Here is a 21,263-nt window from a genome sequence, read left to right on the forward strand (position 1 = left end):
TTCACCCCTTCATTGGGCTCGCCGGCCTGAGGCCCGCAGCCTCCCAGCACCTTCCCGACTGCCCCGGCACACCATATTTGCATAGCCCCACCTCTTACTGATGGCCACAACCAGCTCGTTGATGCAATCAGCTCGTTCCTGCAACAACTCACAGCTGAACACAGCCGGGATCACAAGATGACGACAACAACTACCAAATGCCTGCCTGCCTTTTTCTCTCTTGTGCTTCTGCTGGCCTGTCATGTCTGCTGGCCAGTCATGCTGCAGCCAGGCATTGTGCACCACCGTCGGCTTCCTCCTTGCTCCGCCACTCTCTCTTCCGCACTGCTTGTCCTCCCAAACTTTGCTTGCTTGGGCTGCTCTTGCTGGGCTTTTCATTTCCCCGCAGCTCATTTGTTTCTTTTTCTGCTTTTTCAAACTGAGTAAGAGAAGTGCACCGGTCCTGGAGGTACTGCAATACCAGGTCGATGCGTGGAGTGGACAGAGCAAGCTCTTCTTCCATCTCCCTGTTCCATAAATCCATTTAATATATGGTCCCCAGATAGGGGACGTATCAGATATTAAACTGATAAGAACTGATAAGAACAGATAAGGTTTCAACAATAATTTATTGAACACAAAATAAAAGTAAATTTTTTTTTTAACGTATTGATAAAATTTGAGGAAAAACATAAAACGAGAGGATTGCTTGTCAGGCCAATAAGTTATATAATAAAAGGCCCTTTAAAACATCATTTTACAATACTATACCATTCATTTGGCCTCCACCATGAGGAGGCTTCTGTTATTCCATATTGCTTTTTGTCTCTTAGAAAATAGACATACATACAGTTTTTCACATCAATAAAATCTTTTTTGAATAATAAAATATTTCTGGTTTTCCACAAGGCATTTTTAAAACAATTCATCATCATCCAACATACAGTAAATTGTTTAAAAGATTGACAGGTAAAAAGACAGAATAAAACCATTTCATGATTAAAACTTTTGAGGTTTCCCATGTGTTTAAAAAGGGGCCCAACAGTTTTCCATACTTGTTGGGCAAAAGGACAGTTCCAGAATAAATGTAAAACATTCTCGTCCACACAACACATTTCCCTGGGACATTTGCTCTCTGCCACCAGTCCTCTCCTATGTTGAAATTCCCTTGTAGGGAGGCACTGGTGAATGGCTGCCCAGGCTAGGTCTTTATGCACATTGGCAAGATAATTCCAATAAACATTTCTCCATACCTTTTTTGACCTGGTTTGTGAGAAATTGGAAACAGTTAAAACATCCTCCTCATGTCTTATAATCATAGTGGTTTTCTTTTGGTCACCTAGCACTCCCTTTTCTACTCCTTTGAGGGAGAAGAGTCTGGCCCTTTCTAAAACAATGTAGTGCTTAGGGGTAGTTAAAAGCATAGGTGTGTTAAGAGGAGGACGAAACCAATGTTTAAACAGCATACCTGTTGAGTATTTTAAAAAACAACTAAAAATGCCTTCCCCATTAAAAAGTTTAAAACAGAAATATTTCACGTAAAAGAAGGTTGGGGACTTCTTTCCCACCCTTTAACTTTTCTTTTACATATAATCACGTTTTAACTTCTCCATTTTGGAACCCTATAAAAACCTAAAACATACTCTTGTAAGTTTTTTGATATACAGAGTTGATGGGGGAAAAACCATACCCACGTACAGCATTATTGGTAATAAAATCATTTTGATAATTACAATTTTTCCCTCCATTGTAAGATTACGTAGGTTCCACATTGACACCTTCTTTTCAATTTTTTCTAAAACAGAATCCCAATTAAAATTTCCCGTGTTCTCTGCATTAAAAACAATACCTAAAAATTTTTTTTGATCTTGTTGAATGGTAATTTCTGGGGTCAAGGGATTTTCCCAAGACCCTATACCCAGACATTTTGTTTTGTGTGCATTTAACTTAAAACCTGAGGCTCCACAATAAAAGGATGTTTACATTAGTTCCCTTTTTAAAGAATAGGCAGTAGAGCTTATAATAGTTACATCATCCATATAGCTCAATACTTTTACCTTACGCCCTCCTCAACCCGGAACATGGATGCCTCTAATAACTTTATCATTTCTTAAAAGACATAAAAGCGGTTCTAATGAACAAATAAAAAGTATGGGGGATAACGGACATCCTTGTTTTACCCCCGACTTTAAAAACACTTTCTGAGTTAAAAAAACATTGATTGAAATTTGGTTAAAACAAGATCTGTATAAAACTTTAATACCGTTCAATATAAAATCAGGTAAAGCTATTTCTTTTAAAATTTTAAAAAGAAACTCATGCGAGACACGGTCAAATGCTTTTTCAAAATCAAGTGATAAAATGGCTACATTGTATCACGTATTATGTTAAGGGATTCTGTTATACTTCTTCCAGGTACCTCACATACCTGGTCAGGATTGATCAATTTATTTAAAAAAGGCTTTAATCGCAGGGAGATAAGTTTGGCCATAACTTTACAATCTACATTAAGTAGGGTGATGGACCTATAGTTTTCTAATTTTTCCTTATCTCCCTTTTTAAAAATGAATGAAATAATCCCCCTTCTCCATGAAGGAGGTAAAATATCAGTAATAAAATCCTCTTTATACAATAAAAACAAATCATCTTTTAAAATCTCCAAAAATTTAAGAGAAAATTCTATTGGCAAACCATCTTCACCAGGGGATTTAAAAGGCATAAAACTCTTAAAAACAATAAATAACTCTTCCATTGTGATATTTTCGGATAAAGTTTCTTGTTCTAAAGAGCTTAACTTATAGTTTAAAATAACTCTTCCATTGTGATATTTTCGGATAAAGTTTCTTGTTCTAAAGAGCTTAACTTATAGTTTAAAACATTAATACAATCCTTTAAAAGAGACGCATCTATATTTATAAAAGTTAAAAGCCATGTCTAAAATTTCATTAATGGAAGTCTTACCTAAGTGCTGTACATGGGAATGAAAAATTATTTCTTTTCCCTTCCTCCAAGTGCTGTACATGGGAATTAAAAATTATTTCTTTTCCTTTTTGCTCTTAAGACTTCATTATTTCAGCTTTTAACATTAAAATATCATTTTCGACATCCACTTCCACGTCTCTTAATTTAAAAAGGGTTTGTAAACGTAGATTTAAATAATAAAAGTACTGTTATATCTTTCTTGCAACCTCTTTACCTGCTTTAATAAAAAACTCTCTAATTTTAGACTTTGTACCCTCCCACCAGAGTAGCACAGGCTTGTGGGGGTCTCGTTTATCGTGCCACCTCTGGTAAGTCCGCACAAAATCCTTGAATATTTGGGGGTCATCTAGGAGCTGAGTGTTGAGTCTCCAGAGGCCTTTGTTTACCCTTTTTTCCCCAACATTGTAACTTGTGAAATTAAAACTTTATGATCAGAAAAAAGATTACTTAAAATATCGCATTTAAAAGGGTTAAAAGTATCAGATAAAAAAATAAAATCAATCCTTGATTCAATTTTCCCATTTGTCCAGGTAAAACCTGGGTCTGTGGAGAGAGTTTTCCAAACATCTTTTAACTTAAAATCAGATATAAAATTTTTAAGCAGGCAAGAGGTTCTGTCTTTTCGGTTTGGGTCACCCCCCTGTAGAGTTTCTCCTTATAAAACACAGTTGAAATCACCTCCTACCAACAGGGAGATGAACCCACGCAAAACAAAGGAAAAATTTCAAATAACTCTGCTCTCTCTTGCTTATCAGGAGGAGCATATACATTTAAAATCCGTATTAAAAGACCCTTAAAAAACATATGGACACACAAGGCTCTGCTAGGTACAATTTCGGTCACTGACTGTAGTGAAAAGTATGGACCCCGGCAGAGTATACCCACCCCAGCAGATTTAAGGTCATTTGAGCCTGACCAAAAAGATAGTCCCAATTTCCAGTCCTTTTTCAAGTCTCTGTAGTCTATACTGCTGTCTATTGCGCATTCCTGCAAAAGTTTCCAAATAAGAAAATAAAGCTGCCCTACGGTTAGGGCTCTTTAGCGATCTCACATTGAGTGAGGCAATTTTTAGCTCGGTCATAGTCTTACTTAGAGTCCTGAGGGCGCAGCATCCATATCCAATTCCTCACTGCCCCAGCTGGAGATACCTGGAGAACCCATCTCCCCTTGAACAGGGGACACGGGATCCTCGATGTTTACTGGATCCGATGCAGACACATATTGTGGGTCCGCATGAATCCTGGCCCCCCCCTCACCGGAGCTAGAGTACGATGCTTTCCTCTGGATGCTGCTCTCCTCGCCTCTCATTCTTTTCTCTGCAGGTCGCCGACTCTCTTCCTCACTCAATACGATCTCTCCGACTTTGGACTTCTGGACATCAGTTACTCCCCCAATAGACTCCTCCATCGCTGTCGTCTCTGGAAACCTCGTCCTCTGTCGAAGGTGCTTTCTGGAAACTTTTTTCTTTTGTCCATCAACATATATCCATTCGCCTCCGCAGGAGTCATCAGAAGCCGTCATAACCGGACTCTCAGGTGGTGACTGTCTCGGCTCAGGTTCCTTTAATGATGACCGGCGGCTGGTGTTTATACTGGTCTTCCCAGACTCTACTGCTGATGGCACAGCGAAGGTCTTCCCAGACTCTACTGCTGATGGCACAGCGAAGGTCTGTTCCGACATTGTATCTCCTTCTACACCTGGGGTTTTCCTCGCACTATGCTCCAACCCCTCCGACAATGCGCTTGGTGCCTCTCCTGAGCCAGATGACCCGGCAGTCACTGGCTCATTATTCGTAATTGACTTTCTATGGACGTTCTAATGTCTTCATCGTTGGCTGAGTTATTGGCAATATAACCTTAGCCTTCTCTAACCCTGGTTTTCCTTTAGCTACAGGCACCATTTTGGATTTTTCCTCAATGACAGCAGTTTTTTCCCCCTCAGCCTTGGGGCCCGCCTGCCCACATAGGTTACAGACCTTTTGAAGAGGGCATGATGCCGCTAAATGACCCAGTTCACCGCACTTATTACACCGGGTCACTTTCTCCACAGTGCAGGTCTCACTCGTGTGTCCAAATCGCAAACAGTTTCTGCAGTACAGAGGCATACCCAAATAAAATAGGTATCCTCTGTTCCTGCCAATGAGGAAGTTTGAAGGAGGATGCATAAACCCTCCTATTCCCTCTGGGTCTCTCCGGAATTTAACAAAAAAGTTTTCTTTCCATTCCAATGACCGAAGCTGCCTTTAAAGGACCAGTAACATCAAAAAAAATTTTTTAAAAATTCATTAGTATACATGAAAAAATATACACCAACCCAAATAAAACTTTAAAATTGCAAAGCCTTTATTAAGTAATAACTTACCGAATCTCCACTTCCGCTCCTGTACAGAAAAGGCGACACGGCGATGATCCATCCTGCGGCACTCTATTTTTTCTCCCTCTATTTTTTCTCCCTGGCTATCGCCCATATTGTACTGACAGCGTGTGAAGCTGCGTTGTGCATTTCCGATGCCTCGATGTACTGTATGAAACAGCCTGAATGAAAAGAATCCCAGGAAAAGCACAGCCATGGAAGGACTGAGTGGGAACTGTGCAAGCAGCCACTGTCGGGATTTTATCTCTCACCCAGCTCTGGGGCGCCATTCTAGTGCGATTGGATTTGGATCTCACCAAGGACCTCTGTACATGGACATTACCTCTCTAGAAGCCGCGAGGCAATGCACGGCTCCCCTGTCTTCTTCCAGCGCGTCCTTTGGCTACAGCTGCCGGTTATCTCAGTCCCACAACATAAATTTACATCAGAAAACTTGCTTTTATCATCCGGCCGAGAAATACCCAGAGCCCAGCAACCCCTTGCCCAGCGAAGAATTCTCCTCCAGGGCGAAGGAATTTGCATTTTATCCCAGTTTTACCAGTTCCTATCAGGCAGGTCCCTGGACTTGGACACTCATTTGTAACAGTAACATCTTCTGCTTGTATTGCAACAAGAATGTATAATTAGTTACATTGTAACACACTCGCCTACCAAAGCTACACTTTAATGTATCTAGTCTTTAGGGCTGCTGGAAATGAAACATAATACATGTGCGCCCAGATGGATACTACTTACTGAGATAACAGGCAGCCGTGCAGCCATAGGACCCGCTGGAAGAAGACAGGGGAGCCGTGCATTGCCTCGCAGCTTCTAGAGAGGTAATGTCCATGTACAGAGGTCCTTGGTGAGATCCAAATCCAATCGCACTAGAATGGCGCCCCAGAGCCGGGTGAGAGATAAAATCCAGACAGTGGCTGCTTGCACAGTTCCCACTCAGTCCTTCCATGGCTGTGCTTTTCCTGGGATTCTTTTCATTCAGGCTGTTTCATACAGTACATCGAGGTATCCGAAATGCACAATGCAGCTTCACACGCTGTCAGTACAATATGGGCGATAGCCAGGGAGAAGAAATAGAGCGCCGCAAGATGGATCATCGTCGCGTCGCCTTTTCTGTACAGGAGCAGAAGTGGAGTTTCGGTAAGTTATTTCTTAATAAAGGCTATGTAATTTTAAAGTTTTATTTGGGTTGGTGTATATTTTTTGATGTATACTAACAAATTTTTTTTAATTTTTTTTGATGTTACTGGTCCTTTAACAATATGTGAAAAGCGAACCTCTTCACAATACCGCTGCAGGAAGGTGGAAATATCTGCGGTATCTACAAATGGATTGTGCATATGGACGACCAACGGGACGTCCTCTGACCCATATAAAAGGATAAACTTAAGGCCTTCAAGTCTATCCTCTTTCAGATCTTTATTTGCGAGCATTGCGTAAATGTTCTCGCAACTGGAAAGGGAAAAGAAGGTGACAGTGTATAGCCCTTTCCGTTCTTGATCCTGAAGACACAGTATTTCATCGTTTCTGATGTTGATCTCCATCACGATGAACTTGAAGTTCTTCAGTCCTCTGTAGTTCTCCTCTACTTCGATACGAATGGTGTTTTTTACTCGGGTTTCCCCGGTTGGAAAATCGAAGTAGTATGGCATAGTTTCACTTGCTTCCAACCCAAGAAGAGAACAAGAAAAATCTTTTCTCCACCCAGAACCGCCTTCTCCACCAAAGTCATCTCTCAAAGTCCAGGATTGGCCCCACGTAATAGAGCAAGGGACTGAAGCCTCTCAAGAGAGACGATATCCCCAGGCAAATCGAGGGGGGTCCTGAACCAGAAAAGCAGCTCCAGCAAATCCAGTGGCACTAGGTAGTTCAAAAATCAATCATGAACTCCCTCAAGCTGTCGGTCAAGCCGTCCACCTAGGTGATCGCTACTCGTTTTCTAGAGGAATGCCCCCTCTCCAATTGCAGCAGGCAGGTGAAGTCCACACTTAAGTGGGCAATCCTGCGAAGGCAGAAGAGGGGGGGTCTCCATATGCTATTCAGCAAAGGCTTTCCTGCACAAGTACAGTATACCTTTGCCAAAAGGCCGAGAAGCGATAACTCGAGAGGCGCGCGCAGACGGCCTCTGAGCCAGGCTAGAGATGCCTCCATGGGGAGAGGGAGGGCTGGGCCCCGGCAGGTAGCACACCTCCGGCCCAAGCCCACACCACATCCAGGCAACACCACATCCAGTCGGCCTGGCCGCGGGGGCTCCCAGCCCCAGGCCCTCTCTGGCTCCGGCCCTGTTTCGCCCCTTCATCAGGCTCGCCGGCCTGAGGCCCGCAGCCTCCCAGCACCTTCCCAACTGCCCCGGCACACCTTATTTGCATAGCCCCGCCTCTTTCTGACGGCCACAACCAGCTCGTTGATGCAATCAGCTCGTTCCTGCAACAACTCACAGCTGAACACAGCCGGGATCACAAGACGACAACACAAGACGACAACAACTACCAAACGACTGCCTGCCTGCCTGCTTCTCTCTTGTGCTTCTGCTGGCCTGTCATGCTGCAGCCACGCATTGTGCACCACCGTCGGCTTCCTCCTTGCTCCACGGCTCTCTGTCTCCAGCACTGCTTGTCCTCCCAAACTTTGCTTGCTTGGGCTGCTCTTGCTGGGCTTTTCTTTTCCCCGCAGCTCGTTTGTTTATTTCTTTTTCTGCTTTTTCAAACTGAGTAAGAGAAGTGCACCGGTCCTGGAGGTACTGCAATACCAGGTCGATGCGTGGAGTGGACAGAGCAAGCTCTTCTTTCATCTCCCTGTTCCAAAAATCCATTTTATATAAATATTCCCCAGATAGGGGACGTATCAGATATTAAACTGATAAGAACAGATTTTTTTTTGATTTTTTTGTTACAAAAAGTACAAAAAATGTACAACACAAAGTCATAAACATATCAACTTAAAACATTTCAAACTCAAAAGTTTAACATCACTTTATCATTTTAGAAATTAAATCCAAAATCTCCATTTTTTAAACTTCCATATGCCCTCTGCATCTTCATTTCCCATTTTTTTCCTATCACACAGAACATACAGGAATAATCTACTTCATCAATAAATTTTTCCCTAAAGACACACATATTTCTTGTGTCCCATAAGGCTTCCTTAAAGGGATACTGTCATGGAAAAACATGTTTTTTACAAAATGTATCAGTTAATAGTGCTACTACAGCAGAATCCTGCATTGAAATCCGTTTTTCAAAACAAGAAATGGATTTTTTTATATCTAATTTTAAAATTTGCTATGGGGCTAGACATTTTGACATTTCCCAGCTGCCCTCAGGTCATGTGACTTGTGCTCTGATAAACTCAGTCACACTTTACTGCTGCACTGCAAGTTGGAGTGATGTCATTACCCCTCCCTCCTACAAGCTGCTGTAATGTAAATAGAGCCTTATCTGCTGAGCCTGTCAATTGAACAATAGGCAGGTATCAAGATAAGCTCGCACTGACACCACTTCAGAAGGACTGAAATAAGTTAGTCCTGTGATCAATGCCCCCACTTACGTTTCAAAAAAAAAAAAAAAAAAAAAAAAAAAAAAAATATATATATATATATATATATATATATATATATATATATATATATATATATATATATATATATATATATATATATATATATATATATATATATATATATATATATATATATATATATATATATACACAAAGAAGAAGTAGTAACAGCACTCACGCTTTACCGCAAGTTCAGCGGTGCACGTCCCTTGGGGATTCCGGTCGGTCCTCCACAATATAGAAAACGTAATGACGGACAGCACTCGCTTGTAATGCTCAAAAGGTGTCTTTATATCAAATATTAAAAGATGACATCACCATCTGTGTGCACATATAAAAGCGACGTTTCGAGCCTATATAGGCTCTTTATCAAGAGTGTGTTATCAGCTTCACATGGCTTGATAAAGAGCCTATATAGGCTCGAAACGTCGCTTTTATATGTGCACACATATGGTGATGTCATCTTTTAATATTTGATATAAAGACACCTTTTGAGCATTACAAGCGAGTTCTGTCCGTCATTACGTTTTCTATATATATATATATATATATATATATATATATATATATATATATATATATATATATATATATATATATATATATATATATATATATATATATATATATATATATATATATATATATACACACACACACAATTCATTTTGGGCACTGGAAAAAATATTTTATATAGATAGTTTATTATATTTGTTTACACAAAAATGAATGGCAGAAACACAGGAGTACACTCCCAGGACTGATGACAGGGAATAGAAAAAAAGGATAAAATAAGGAGGACATACTTGAAAACCAGGAAAACTTAGGAGGAAGTCTAGGAAGGGTTAAAATAGCTCAGGAGAAAGGAGGAAGTCTAGGAAGGGTTAAAATAGCTCAGGAGAAAGGAGGCAGTAAGTAGTTAATGTAAAAAGAAGTATTGCAGGCAGGAAAGGAGCAAGGTCTGTGTGAGGTGGATAGCAGAGGGAATTCACAGCTCCTTTACCTCATCTAGTAACCAGTAAAACAAACTAGGAAGGCAGCAAGGAGAGAAAGTTCCCCCCTCCAAAGGAAAGCAGAGATCAAACTTACAGAACGGCAGGAGCTTTGATAGTGTCTGTGGGAGGAGGGGCTGCTAGTGCAGCTGTAGAGCAGAACATAGGAAAGTGAAAGTAATTGCTTCCCTGCAAACCATGTGACCTCTCTCCTCCAATGTGTAAAAGAAACGGATCCGCACACACACCGATTAGTGCAGTTGGGGATTATCCCCTTTTATTCAGCCACCAAACATTTTCGTTTCTTTTACACATTGGTTGCTAAGGGACCCGGCCGGGTCAACGGAAGGAACGCACCACCAGCTTGCAGGATTGGTGAACTACAGGTGTGCGGTAGGATAATTACATTGTAACCTCTCTCCTCCAAACATCACACGCATGGGCAGAGAGGGGAGAGGGAGTGTACAGCTAGATTCTCATGTCGTAGTGCGACCTGGCTTTTCATTACAGAGTGGCTGCCTCCAAGCACACAGGTAATGCTGTGCCTGCTGTTAGAGCAGCACAGGATGAATGTGTAATGAGCAGAAATGGAAGCCCCCATGACAAAATACAAACTAAAATAACTTATGCATGGATTTGTGGATTAACATTTTATTTGCCAGACAGTGTTTATGGATGTGTGTTTTTTATAAAAATGCAAAAAAAAAAAAAAAAGAAGTTTAAAATAATGACAGATTCCCTTTAATACAATTAATAATAAGCCACAAAATTCTTGCTTTTGCTTGATCCCCTCCAAATAAACCATATAACATCATATTATAAGACAGTATCTGTATTCCGGGTTAACCCCTTTATCATATTTTCTTCCATACATTTTTAGCATAGGAACATTCCCAGAAAACATGAGGAACATTCTCCAAACCACCACAACCCTCCCTTGGGCATATTTCGCTATCAACCAATCTTCTCCTTCTCTGGAAAGTTCTAGTTGGCAAACAGCCATGAACACTCATCCAACACAGATCTTTTTGTCTGTTAATCAAACTATTGTCATTTACCTTTTTCCATACTTCTTTGCTTTCCACAAAAGATAAACCTCCTATACCTTCCATTTGTTCTTTACTTTCAATAGAATGTATTACTTTTTTCCCATCTTTCCACATACACACAGGTATCTCTGTCAACTCATATTTTTTAACATACCTATCCATTCTCATATAAAACCATGGTGCCAAATAAGATCTGACATACATTATATTTTCGCAATATATGTCCCGCTGCATATCTTATCATACAGCCCATTACATTCTCCTTCATACTCATAACCACACATACACTCACGTACTTAATAGACAAAAATCTTTCTATATTAACTATTCCTTTACCTCCATTTCTCCTTATCTTCACCACCTTTTCCCTAGATAACTTCTCCATTTTGGAGTTCCAAAGGGAAACAAAAATTAGCCGAATAATTTTTCTCAAAACTCCATTCTGAGGTGGAAAAACAATAGCAATGTACAATAAGATAGGCAAAAATACCACTTTACTCACTAATATTCTCCCCTCAATCGTTAAGGACCTTAAAGTCCAAAAATCAATCTTTCTCTTAATCCTTTTATTTACTTCACCCCAACTTTCATTCCCACACATATCCAAATCAAATACTACCCCAAGTATCTTGATACCCTCCACACACACTGGCCATCCACATAACTCAACTTCACTCAAAATCCCAAAACACTTACACACACTTTTATCCACATTCAACTTAAAACCACTCACCACTCACCACACAAAAACATTCAATTAACAATTTCATTCTCCTCAAACTTGCCACAGACTTACAAACCAATGTTACGTCATCCATATAGCCAAATACTCTCACATCCTTACCACCACTACCCGGTACTTCCACACCCCTCACAATTTTATCCCTTCTTATTTCACACAATAACGGTTCTATCGCACATATGAACAAAATTGGGGACAGTGGGCACCCCTGCCTCACTCCTGATTTAATATCAACTTTTGAAGACAAAAAACCATTGACTTGGAATTTGCTAACAATATCTGTATACAAACACTTAATCCAGGATAACAAACATAAACTCATGATTTACACGATCATAGGCTTTTTCAAAATCAACAGTTACCACAGCCACTGTCTGACTTCTTTCTTTCGCATACCACAATATATCTCTCAAACACATTTAACACTCACTTATCTGACGCCCAGGTACTGCGCATATTCTCAAAACAACCTCTCTCAAACGATTAGCCATAATTTTAGAAAAGATCTTATAGTCTGCATTTAATAAAGATATTGGCCTCCAGTTTTTCAAATCTCTTTTTTCACCCTTTTTGTATAGCAATACAACTACACTTTCTTTCATACTTTCTGTCAAACACCCTCTTTCAAGTACATTCTTACCAACCTCACATACCACATCACCCAACAGGTCCCAAAACTCACAATAGAATCCCATTGGGAGTCCATCGCTCCCAGGCACTTTCCCTTTTCTCATTCCCTTCACACATTCCTCAAACTCATTTTTTGACAAATCTTCATTTAACATGTCTATATCACCATCATGCAACCGATATTCAACCGATATTCAATTACATTCAAACTCTCCTCCTCCAAACTTTCATCTCTTACCTTCACAGAAAACAAATCCTCATAGTACTTACAAACTGTTTGTAAAATTTCCGTACCTGCAAATTTCTCACGTCCATCTTTATCAAAAACACTCCTCATCTCTGCTTTTTTCCTAAAAGCTTTTTTGAAAAAGAAATTGGTACATTTTTCATCCAGTTCTTTTACCTCTACTCTAGCCAAAGCAATTATAGATTTCCCTAACACTTTTTAAGTTTTTCTCTTGCTTCTTCTATATCCACACTCACATCCTTACCTATGTTTTTTAACTCCCATCTTTTTTCTCTTGCTTTCTCACAGCTTTTTTTAACAACATTTTTTTGTTTCTTTTTTGAACCAATCCCACCACTCACCAATATTTCCAAAATCCCCCTTTCTTAATAACCATTTTTCAAACCATTCTTTATATTCTCTTTTCACTCCCTCCTCCTGTAATAAAGAAACATTTAATTTCCATAAACCTCTTCCACTTTCCCTTTCACTATTCATCTCTATCTTACACTTCACACATCCATAATCTGAAAAAGGTATTCTATCAACACAATAATCCAAAAGATTCAAAGAATTTGAGAAAAAACAAAAATAGATCCTCGACTTAATATCCCCTTTATCACTAAAGAAAGTAAATGGCTCCGCTTGGTCTCCATTTACCTTTGGTCTCCCTTTACCTTATAGGCATCTTTTAAGTTAAACATAGCAATAACCTCTTGCAAGATTTTCCCAGATTTATCCACCTTCCTACTACCACCACCTTTATTTACACTTTCTTTATCATTAATGACACACTTAAAATCCCCCGCCAAAATAACATTTTTCCCACCCAAAAAAACTTTTAAGTTTTTCAAAAAGAAAAATTCTTTCTTTCCTGCTTGTGGGAGCATACACGTTAATTAATTTCAGAACTTGATTATTATATTCCACCATAACAAAAAGTACTCTCCCCTGGACAATATGTACAACTTGTTTTACAACAAAAATTGGGCTATTAAACAAAATACCTACCCCGCCATTTCTCTCATGACTGGTAGACCAAATAGCGGGCCCCCGATCCCACTTGACTTTATAAGGTTCTTGTTTTATAGCGCATTCCTGCAAAAATATAATATCTAAAGCAAACAACATCAAAAAATCAAAAATAACAGCCCTTCTGTTTGCAGAAAAAATACTACGTACATTTATAAGCATTTAAGAAGAAAAAAAGACGCATTTTCAACTTTTCTTCTTTGGGCCTCCTCTAGCCCTTGCCCTAGGAAGAGGATCTTGGTCAGTTTTACTGCTGCTACCAACTCCCCTCATCTCCTTAGTGCTCCTGTCACTGTCTTTTTTTGTTTTTTTCTTCCTTGTCTTGAAATCCTCTTCTTCATTCTCATCAATTTTGGCAACATTCATTGTTAGTGACAGTTTTTTATCCAAAAAAGCAGCTGACAAAGAGGAGTCCGAGTCTATAATGACCGAAGAGTCATCATCCTTTCTCTTTTCAGAACTTGAGAAGTCCTCCACTCTTTCACTCCACGGAATAGAACTTTCCTCTGGCTTTCTCTTCAGAGATGCTTTTTCCACCTCCATCTCTTCCCTGGATTCTGGAGTAGGTGCAGCATCATCCCCTTCTGGTCTCAATAAATCAGGGGCCACCTCCTCATCAACGTCCTCGGCCAGATCCCCCTGTGCCAAATTCTCTTCAATCGGCTCTGGACCCAAAGCAAGCACATTTGAGCCACCAGGATCTGTATTGCCAACAGGCTTTACACCTTTCGCAACCTCTGCATACTCTGCCTTTGTCTTAGCTGCATGGACCTTTGGACAACTCTTTGCCAGATGATTATCCATGCCACCTCACAATCAACAGTTCTGTTCCTGGTCTGAAACAATTCTTGCAGCAAGGTGCCTTGTCACACTCTATTTTTGTGTGCCCAAAACAATAGCAATTCCTGCAGAAAACTGGTTGTCCTGGGTAATATAAATAACCCTTGTTGTTTCCAATTGAAAAAGTCTGAGGCGTATGTAAACGGCCACCTACTCCTTCCGGGTCATGTTTAAACTCGGCCCAAAAACGCCTTTGCCCGTTAAAAGTCCCAAAGATGTTTTTTTCCTTTCTCCAGGAGACACATAAACGCTATAGCGCCCCAGGAAAGCTCTTATTTCCTCATCCTTTACGAAAGGATTGTACATATGTACAACCACCGGCACACGATTCCTGGTCTTGTTCACAACAAAATGAAGATCTTTCAAATCCGGATGATCAGCCATCTCCTGACTCCTCAGATAACAGGTTCTGAGCTCACTCAAATTGACAAAGGAAATATCATAGAATCCTTGCTGAAATGATTGAACACAGAAGATACTTCTCCTTTCCATTCCAAGAAGTTCCTCAATGATTTCAACCTGGATTCTGCGAAGAACGTAGGTGTTCCTTTGCTCTTTTGGAAAATACAAACGCACCATATTCGGTGCCTCAGGTGCTGTAGTCGCATCCATTGTTCAAGGTAGGATCGCCTTCACGTTGCCTCAGATAGCCCACAGCCCAAAAGCCAGCTTCTGCTGGCCTGTCATGCTGCAGCCACGCATTGTGCACCACCGTCGGCTTCCTCCTTGCTCCACGGCTCTCTGTCTCCTGCACTGCTTGTCCTCCCAAACTTTGCTTGCTGGGCTTTTCATTTCCCCGCAGCTCGTTTGCTGCTTCTTTTTCTGCTTTTTCAAACTGAGTAAGAGAAGTGCACCGGTCCTGGAGGTACTGCAATACCAGGTCGATGCGTGGAGTGGACAGAGCAAGCTCTTCTTCCATCTCCCTGTTCCAAAAATCCATTTAATATATGGTCCCCAGATAGGGGACGTATCAGATATTAAACTGATAAGAACAGATTTTTTTTTAATTCTTTTATTGTAACAAACACCAAGACAAAAAAACACAAAAACACATTTTCTATTTGCACATAGAATTAGTAAACGCAATTACATTATAACAAACAAGGGAAAGTTGTGCTCACCACTATTTTTTAAAAACCATTAGGCGGGGGTGCAATGAGGGTGTGACCACAAAATACATATAGTCAAATACAAGAGTCCTCTGCACTCAACCCATTATCAATATATTTAAGACAGAGACATTTTGTGAATACTGCTACTGAAAAATGCCTTCCCCTTTAAACAACACAGGGATTGTTTGTACATATATTGCAATATATTTAAGATGGCCAACTACGTCAAAGTCATCCCATATCTGGCCAGTCCTACGCTTAATTTTCATCTGATTCATTAAGAATTCAATGGCTTAATTATACATTTTACAAAGGGACTAAGTTTTACCTGCAACTTACTAGCTGCTTTCAAAGTAAAACTCCCAAACTTGGCTGCCCTTTTATTAGACACCAGTGGGATCACCTGACTATAGCTGGGAAGGGAGGGAGCTACAACATGGAGCTGGTCACTGCTCCTGATTCACCTTTATGCTTTATCCTGTATAACTATAACAAACAAGGGAATGTTGTGCTCACCACTATTTTTTAAAAACCATTAGGCGGGGGTGCAATGAGGGTGTGACCACAAAATACATATAGTCAAATACAAGAGTCCTCTGCACTCAACCCATTATAAATATATTTAAGACAGAGAATTAATTTAATTAATGGGTTGAGTGCAGAGGACTCTTGTATTTAACGCAATTACATTATGCAAAAGGGAATTTTCAAACTTTTGTCCAACTTTTCCACTTTTTAAATGTCCATATCCCTTCTGCATTATTTTCACCCATCAATTTTTTGTCATGTAAACCATACAAAAAAAGTTCTAATACAATGTTTGACCCCCAAATTTTGTTTTTTGAAAACCAAAATATTCCTGGCATCCCATAAAGTTTACTTAACACAACACATTATAAACCATAATATTCTTGCTTTCCCTTTCTCTATATTAGTCAAATCATATAACATCATATTAAATGTCAACCATTCCACACCAGTCAGTCCTTTTATTAATTTGCCTAAGCCTCTCCACACCTGTTTGGCAAAATCACACTCCCACATTAAATGGTTTACATTCTCCACCCCTCTACATTCTTCTCTAGGGCACGTTTCACTATCGACGAGTCTTCTCCTCCTCTGAAATTCCCTCGTAGGTAAACATTTATGTACCGCCAACCACGCTATATCTTTTTGCCTAGGAGTAAGTTCTTTATTGCTTACATTTTTCCACACATTCACACTTTCTACTTCATTCAGTCCCCCAATTACTTCCAATTCTTGTCTCCCTTCCATAATGCCAATCACTTTCTTTTTCTCCATCCACTCAGCCTTTGATATACCTTGCAACTCATTTCTCCTTATATACCTTTCTATTCTCACATAGAACCATGGACCTTCAAAACACACTGGCTTCCTTAAATTTGTTTCATATAAACCAAATTTTCTTAAAGAGTTTCCTGCCAAATACTTCAACATACACCCAGCCAAAGTCTCCTTTGTACTTAAAACCACACATGAACTTACATACTTTACTGCTAAGAATTTTTCTATATCCAAAGTCTCCTTTGTACTTAAAACCACACATGAACTTACATACTTTACTGCTAAGAATTTTTCTATATCCACCATATTCTTCCCCCCTTTATTTTTCTTTTTTACAATTTTCTGTCGCTTTAATTTTTCTAACTTAATGTTTCTAATGATTTTCCTAAGAATCCTATCTGGAGCAGGAAACACATTATTTACGTATAATAATATCGGTATCAATACAGCCTTTATTATCAAAATCTTTCCCTCCAAAGATAACACTCTCAGTGACCAAAAGCCAATTTTTTTATTCACCTTCTCCAATACCACCATCCAACTTTCTCTCCCATTAATATTCTCACTGAACTTAATCCCTAACACTTCAATTGCTCCCTTGCACACTTCCCACTGACTTAAATCTTTTTCTTTCCACTCACCAAATCTTTTACACACACTTTTCTTCATATTCACTCTGAAATCTTTTTCTTTCCACTCACCAAATCTTTTACACACACTTTTCTTCATATTCACTCTGAAACCACTCACCAAACTGAAAATATCAATCAATAATTTAACACGTCTTAAACCAGCCTCACTCTTACACAATATAGTCACGTCATCCATATAAGCAATCACATCTACACTCCTCCCACCACTTCCAGGAATTTCCACCCCACTCACTACTTTGTCTTTCTTTAACATTCTTATCCAAGGTTCAATTACATATACAAAAAGCACTGGTGACATTGGGCATCCTTGCCTTACACCTGATTTTATCTCTATCTCATTTGTTAGCCACCCATTCACTTGCACCTTACTAACAATCTCCCCATACAGACACTTTATCCATCCCAACATGCACTACTCTGTCATACGCTTTCCCCATACAGACATTTTATCCATCCCAACATGCACTACTCTGTCATACGCTTTCTCAAAGTCCACTGCCAAAACTGCTATAGCTTGCTTCCTCTCTTTACTATACCACAAAGCATCACGCAACAACACTAAACTTTCCGCAATCATTCTACCAGGCACTGCACACACTTGTTCTTCTCCAACCATCTTTCCCACAACTTCACGCATCCTATTCGCCATCACTTTCGTTATTTAGTAAAGAAATCGGTCTCGAATTCCTCAAATCATTCTTTTCACCCTTCTTATACAGCAAAACAATAATACTTTCTTTCATTGTCGCAGAAATTTCATTCCTACTTAAAACCCACTTACAAACTTCAAAAAACCTTTCTCCAATCATTCCCCAAAACATACAATAATATTCCATAGGTAGACCATCACTCCCTGGAGTTTTCCCAATCTTCATACTTTTCAAGCACTCATCCAACTCCCATTTCTCCAACTCCTCATCCAATAATGCCTTTTCTTCCACACCTAAAACAAAATCTATATTCTCCAAAACATCCTTTTCCACACTTACATCCCTTTCTTTCACGTCAAACAAATTCTTGTAAAAACGCCATACTTCTGTAAGAACATGATTTTTCTTTTTCACTTCATTCCCACTTTCATCAATCACTCCCAATAATTAATGTTTTCCGCCAAAAACCTTCTTGAAGAAGAATTTAGTACATTTCTCATCCTTTTTTCAAACCACCGATTTTGCTTGGATGATAATTTTCTTTCCCAAAGTTTCCATATATTCATTAATTTTCTCCTAAGCTTCTTCTATTTCCAACTTGATATCTTCCCCCAACTCTCTTAGTGCTTCTAGATACTCCAATCTTTTCTGCCAATTTTCATAATCTTTCTTTTCTTTTCTAGCTTTCTCATAACTCTTTCTTTTAAAGAAGGCCCTTGTATTAACCTTTACCCACTCCCACCATTCCACTATATTTTCAAAATCACTCACTCTTTTCTCCCATTTCTGAAACATGTTTCCATATTCTTCTGTAATCCACTCATCCTCCAACAAACTAACATTCAGTTTCCACACCCCTTTACCTTTTTGCCATTCATTTTCCACACTTATACCGCACTCCACACATCCGTGATCTGTAAATGGCTCTCTCCGAACCGCATAATTTTCTACTTGCATATTCCTGGAAATAAAACAAAAATCAATTCTTGAACATAACCCACCCTTATCACTAAAATAAGTAAAACCTTTATTTTTCCCAACATCTTTTAACTTAAAGGTTTGGACTATATCCAAAAGCTCTTTCCCTGAGCTATCCATTTTATTTTCTTTCACACCCCCTTCTCTATCATGAATATCAATTATACAGTTAAAATCCCCCATCATAATCGTAGGCTCTTTGCCTGCCAAAAATAACTTTACTTTACTAAACAGATTTAATCTCTCTTGTCTATTGTTTGCAGCATAGATGTTAATTAACTTACACTGTACCCCATTATGTTCAAAATAGACAACCACACATTTACCTTGAACTACATGTATTACTTTGAGAATTTTGAAATTATAACCTTTAAACAAAATACCCACACCTTTACTTTTTTGGCAGCTTACTGACCACACCGCTGGGCCATACTCCCATTTTGCCACCTTGGGGATTTCCAATAGGTTCCTTAAAACAAAAAATTTTATTTTTTGTAGAACTTAATAACTTAAATATAGCAGCTCGCCTATAAGGAGAACAAATACTCCTTATATTAAAAGAAGCAACCTTTAAAGCCATAATATTACAAAAAGGAAAAAAAACATTCAGGTTTTCTCATTTGAACCACCTTTCCCCCTGGCTCTGCCCCTTTTCTTCTCAGGAGATCCACTTTTAACTCCTTGCATCTCAGGAGCTATTTTGGATCTTTTGGATTTCGTCTCCTCTTTCTTTTTTTGAAATCCCATTGTTTCTTGCATAGTCCGTACAGACTCATTATTAACAAAAGAATGGACCAAAGAGTCTGAGTCAAAAACAGAATCCTCCCATGATGACTCCGCCTCACTTACAAATTCCCTAATGACTCCTGAGGGAGAAACCGGAGCGCTGGAAAAAAAACCAATGTCTCCTGAGGGAGCAATCGGAGAGCTGGAAAATTCCCCAATGTCTCCTGAGGGAGAAACCAGAGTACCATCACTTTCCTCAGTCTTTCTTTTTAGTGACCCTTTAGACTGATCCATTTGCTCCTCCCTTCCTTCGCTTCCTTCGCCATCAGAAGCTTTCTCACTCTTCACATCCTCCTCCTCTGTGAGTCTTTCAGCCACTCCCTCAGCAATGAGAGCTGCTATAATCACCTCAGGTGACACATTTCCACTCTCCATATCAGAATCAGCAGCATCACCAGGGTCCAGGCTAGGTACAGCAGCTCCCCTCTGCTCCTCCACATCTACTGCAGGAGCATGGGCATAAGGCAATTTTGTCTCCATCAACGATGGACATTTTTTGGCCAAGTGATCCTCAGCATTGCAAAGGTGACAATTTCTCTCGGACATACAATTGGCGGTTACATGGCCAGCTTTGAAGCAATTTCTGCATACAACACCAGTCTTGCACTCCTCCTTAGTGTGGCCAAAAGAGAAGCAATTCCGGCAAAACACTGGCTGATTAGGATAATACAAGTATCCTCTGCTGTTGCCAATAGAGAAATTTTGCGGAGGATGCATCTTACCTCCAATGCCGTCCTCATCAGATCGGAATTTAACCCAGAAACGTCTCTGCCCATTGAAAGTGCCCAAGACATTGTTCAATCCCCCAGGTTGAGACACAAACTCACAATAACGGAGGAGAAAAGTTCTGATTTCAGCATCTGTCACGAAAGGGTTATACATATGAACAGTTACTGGTATTCTCAGCCTTGACTCATTTACCACAAAGGTGATTCCTTTGTCTGGGTAGTTTTCCTTCTCCTTTTTCCGACTGAGAACAGTCTGAAAATCCGCCTGACACTTAAAGGTCACATCAAAAAAGCCACTTGTTGGAAAACTCTGGACGCAAAAGATAGATTTGTGGGACATATTCAGGATTCCTTCGATAACCTTCTTCTGTATATGTTAAAAACCCCATGTACCACGACGTTCTTCTGGAACAAAAAGCCTCACCGTATAGGGAGCTTCCGGTGCATTCCTCGCCATATCACCGCAGTTAAAGATCGCCGACTCGTTGTGTAAAGTTGGGCCCCAAATCCAATAGCAGCATACTGGGTGAAGCACGAAGGCGATCCCAGAAGGCAGAAAAAGGGGGGACTATGACACACCTTTCAAACTAATCCTTAGATCGTGCCAAAAGGCCGAGAAGCGATAACCCGAAAGGCGCGCACGCAGACGGG

General features: G+C 39.8%; 1 protein-coding gene, 2 non-coding genes and 1 pseudogene across 3 annotated transcripts; all 4 read right to left on the reverse strand.

Annotated features, from left to right (window-relative positions):
• Positions 1-426: 426 nt before the first annotated feature.
• Positions 427-597, reverse strand: LOC121397418 (annotated as a pseudogene).
• A 7,449-nt stretch (positions 598-8,046) lies between these two features.
• LOC121397392 lies at positions 8,047-8,242 on the reverse strand. The gene has a single exon (XR_005963643.1). It is a non-coding gene; the product is annotated as a U2 spliceosomal RNA (small nuclear RNA).
• Positions 8,243-15,243: 7,001 nt separating this feature from the next.
• On the reverse strand, positions 15,244-15,440 carry LOC121397408. The gene has a single exon (XR_005963655.1). It is a non-coding gene; the product is annotated as a U2 spliceosomal RNA (small nuclear RNA).
• Positions 15,441-16,201: 761 nt separating this feature from the next.
• LOC121396900 lies at positions 16,202-17,897 on the reverse strand. Its single transcript, XM_041572514.1, has 2 exons — positions 17,561-17,897; positions 16,202-17,500 (listed from the first exon to the last, which is right to left on the reverse strand). The coding sequence occupies exons 1-2, from the start codon at positions 17,877-17,879 to the stop codon at positions 16,389-16,391; spliced, it is 1,431 nt and encodes a 476-aa protein (XP_041428448.1). The 5' UTR covers positions 17,880-17,897; the 3' UTR covers positions 16,202-16,388.
• Between the last annotated feature and the right edge of the window lie 3,366 nt (positions 17,898-21,263).

The sequence above is a fragment of the Xenopus laevis genome, chromosome 8L (assembly GCF_017654675.1).
Source record: "Xenopus laevis strain J_2021 chromosome 8L, Xenopus_laevis_v10.1, whole genome shotgun sequence".
NCBI lineage: Eukaryota > Metazoa > Chordata > Amphibia > Anura > Pipidae > Xenopus > Xenopus laevis.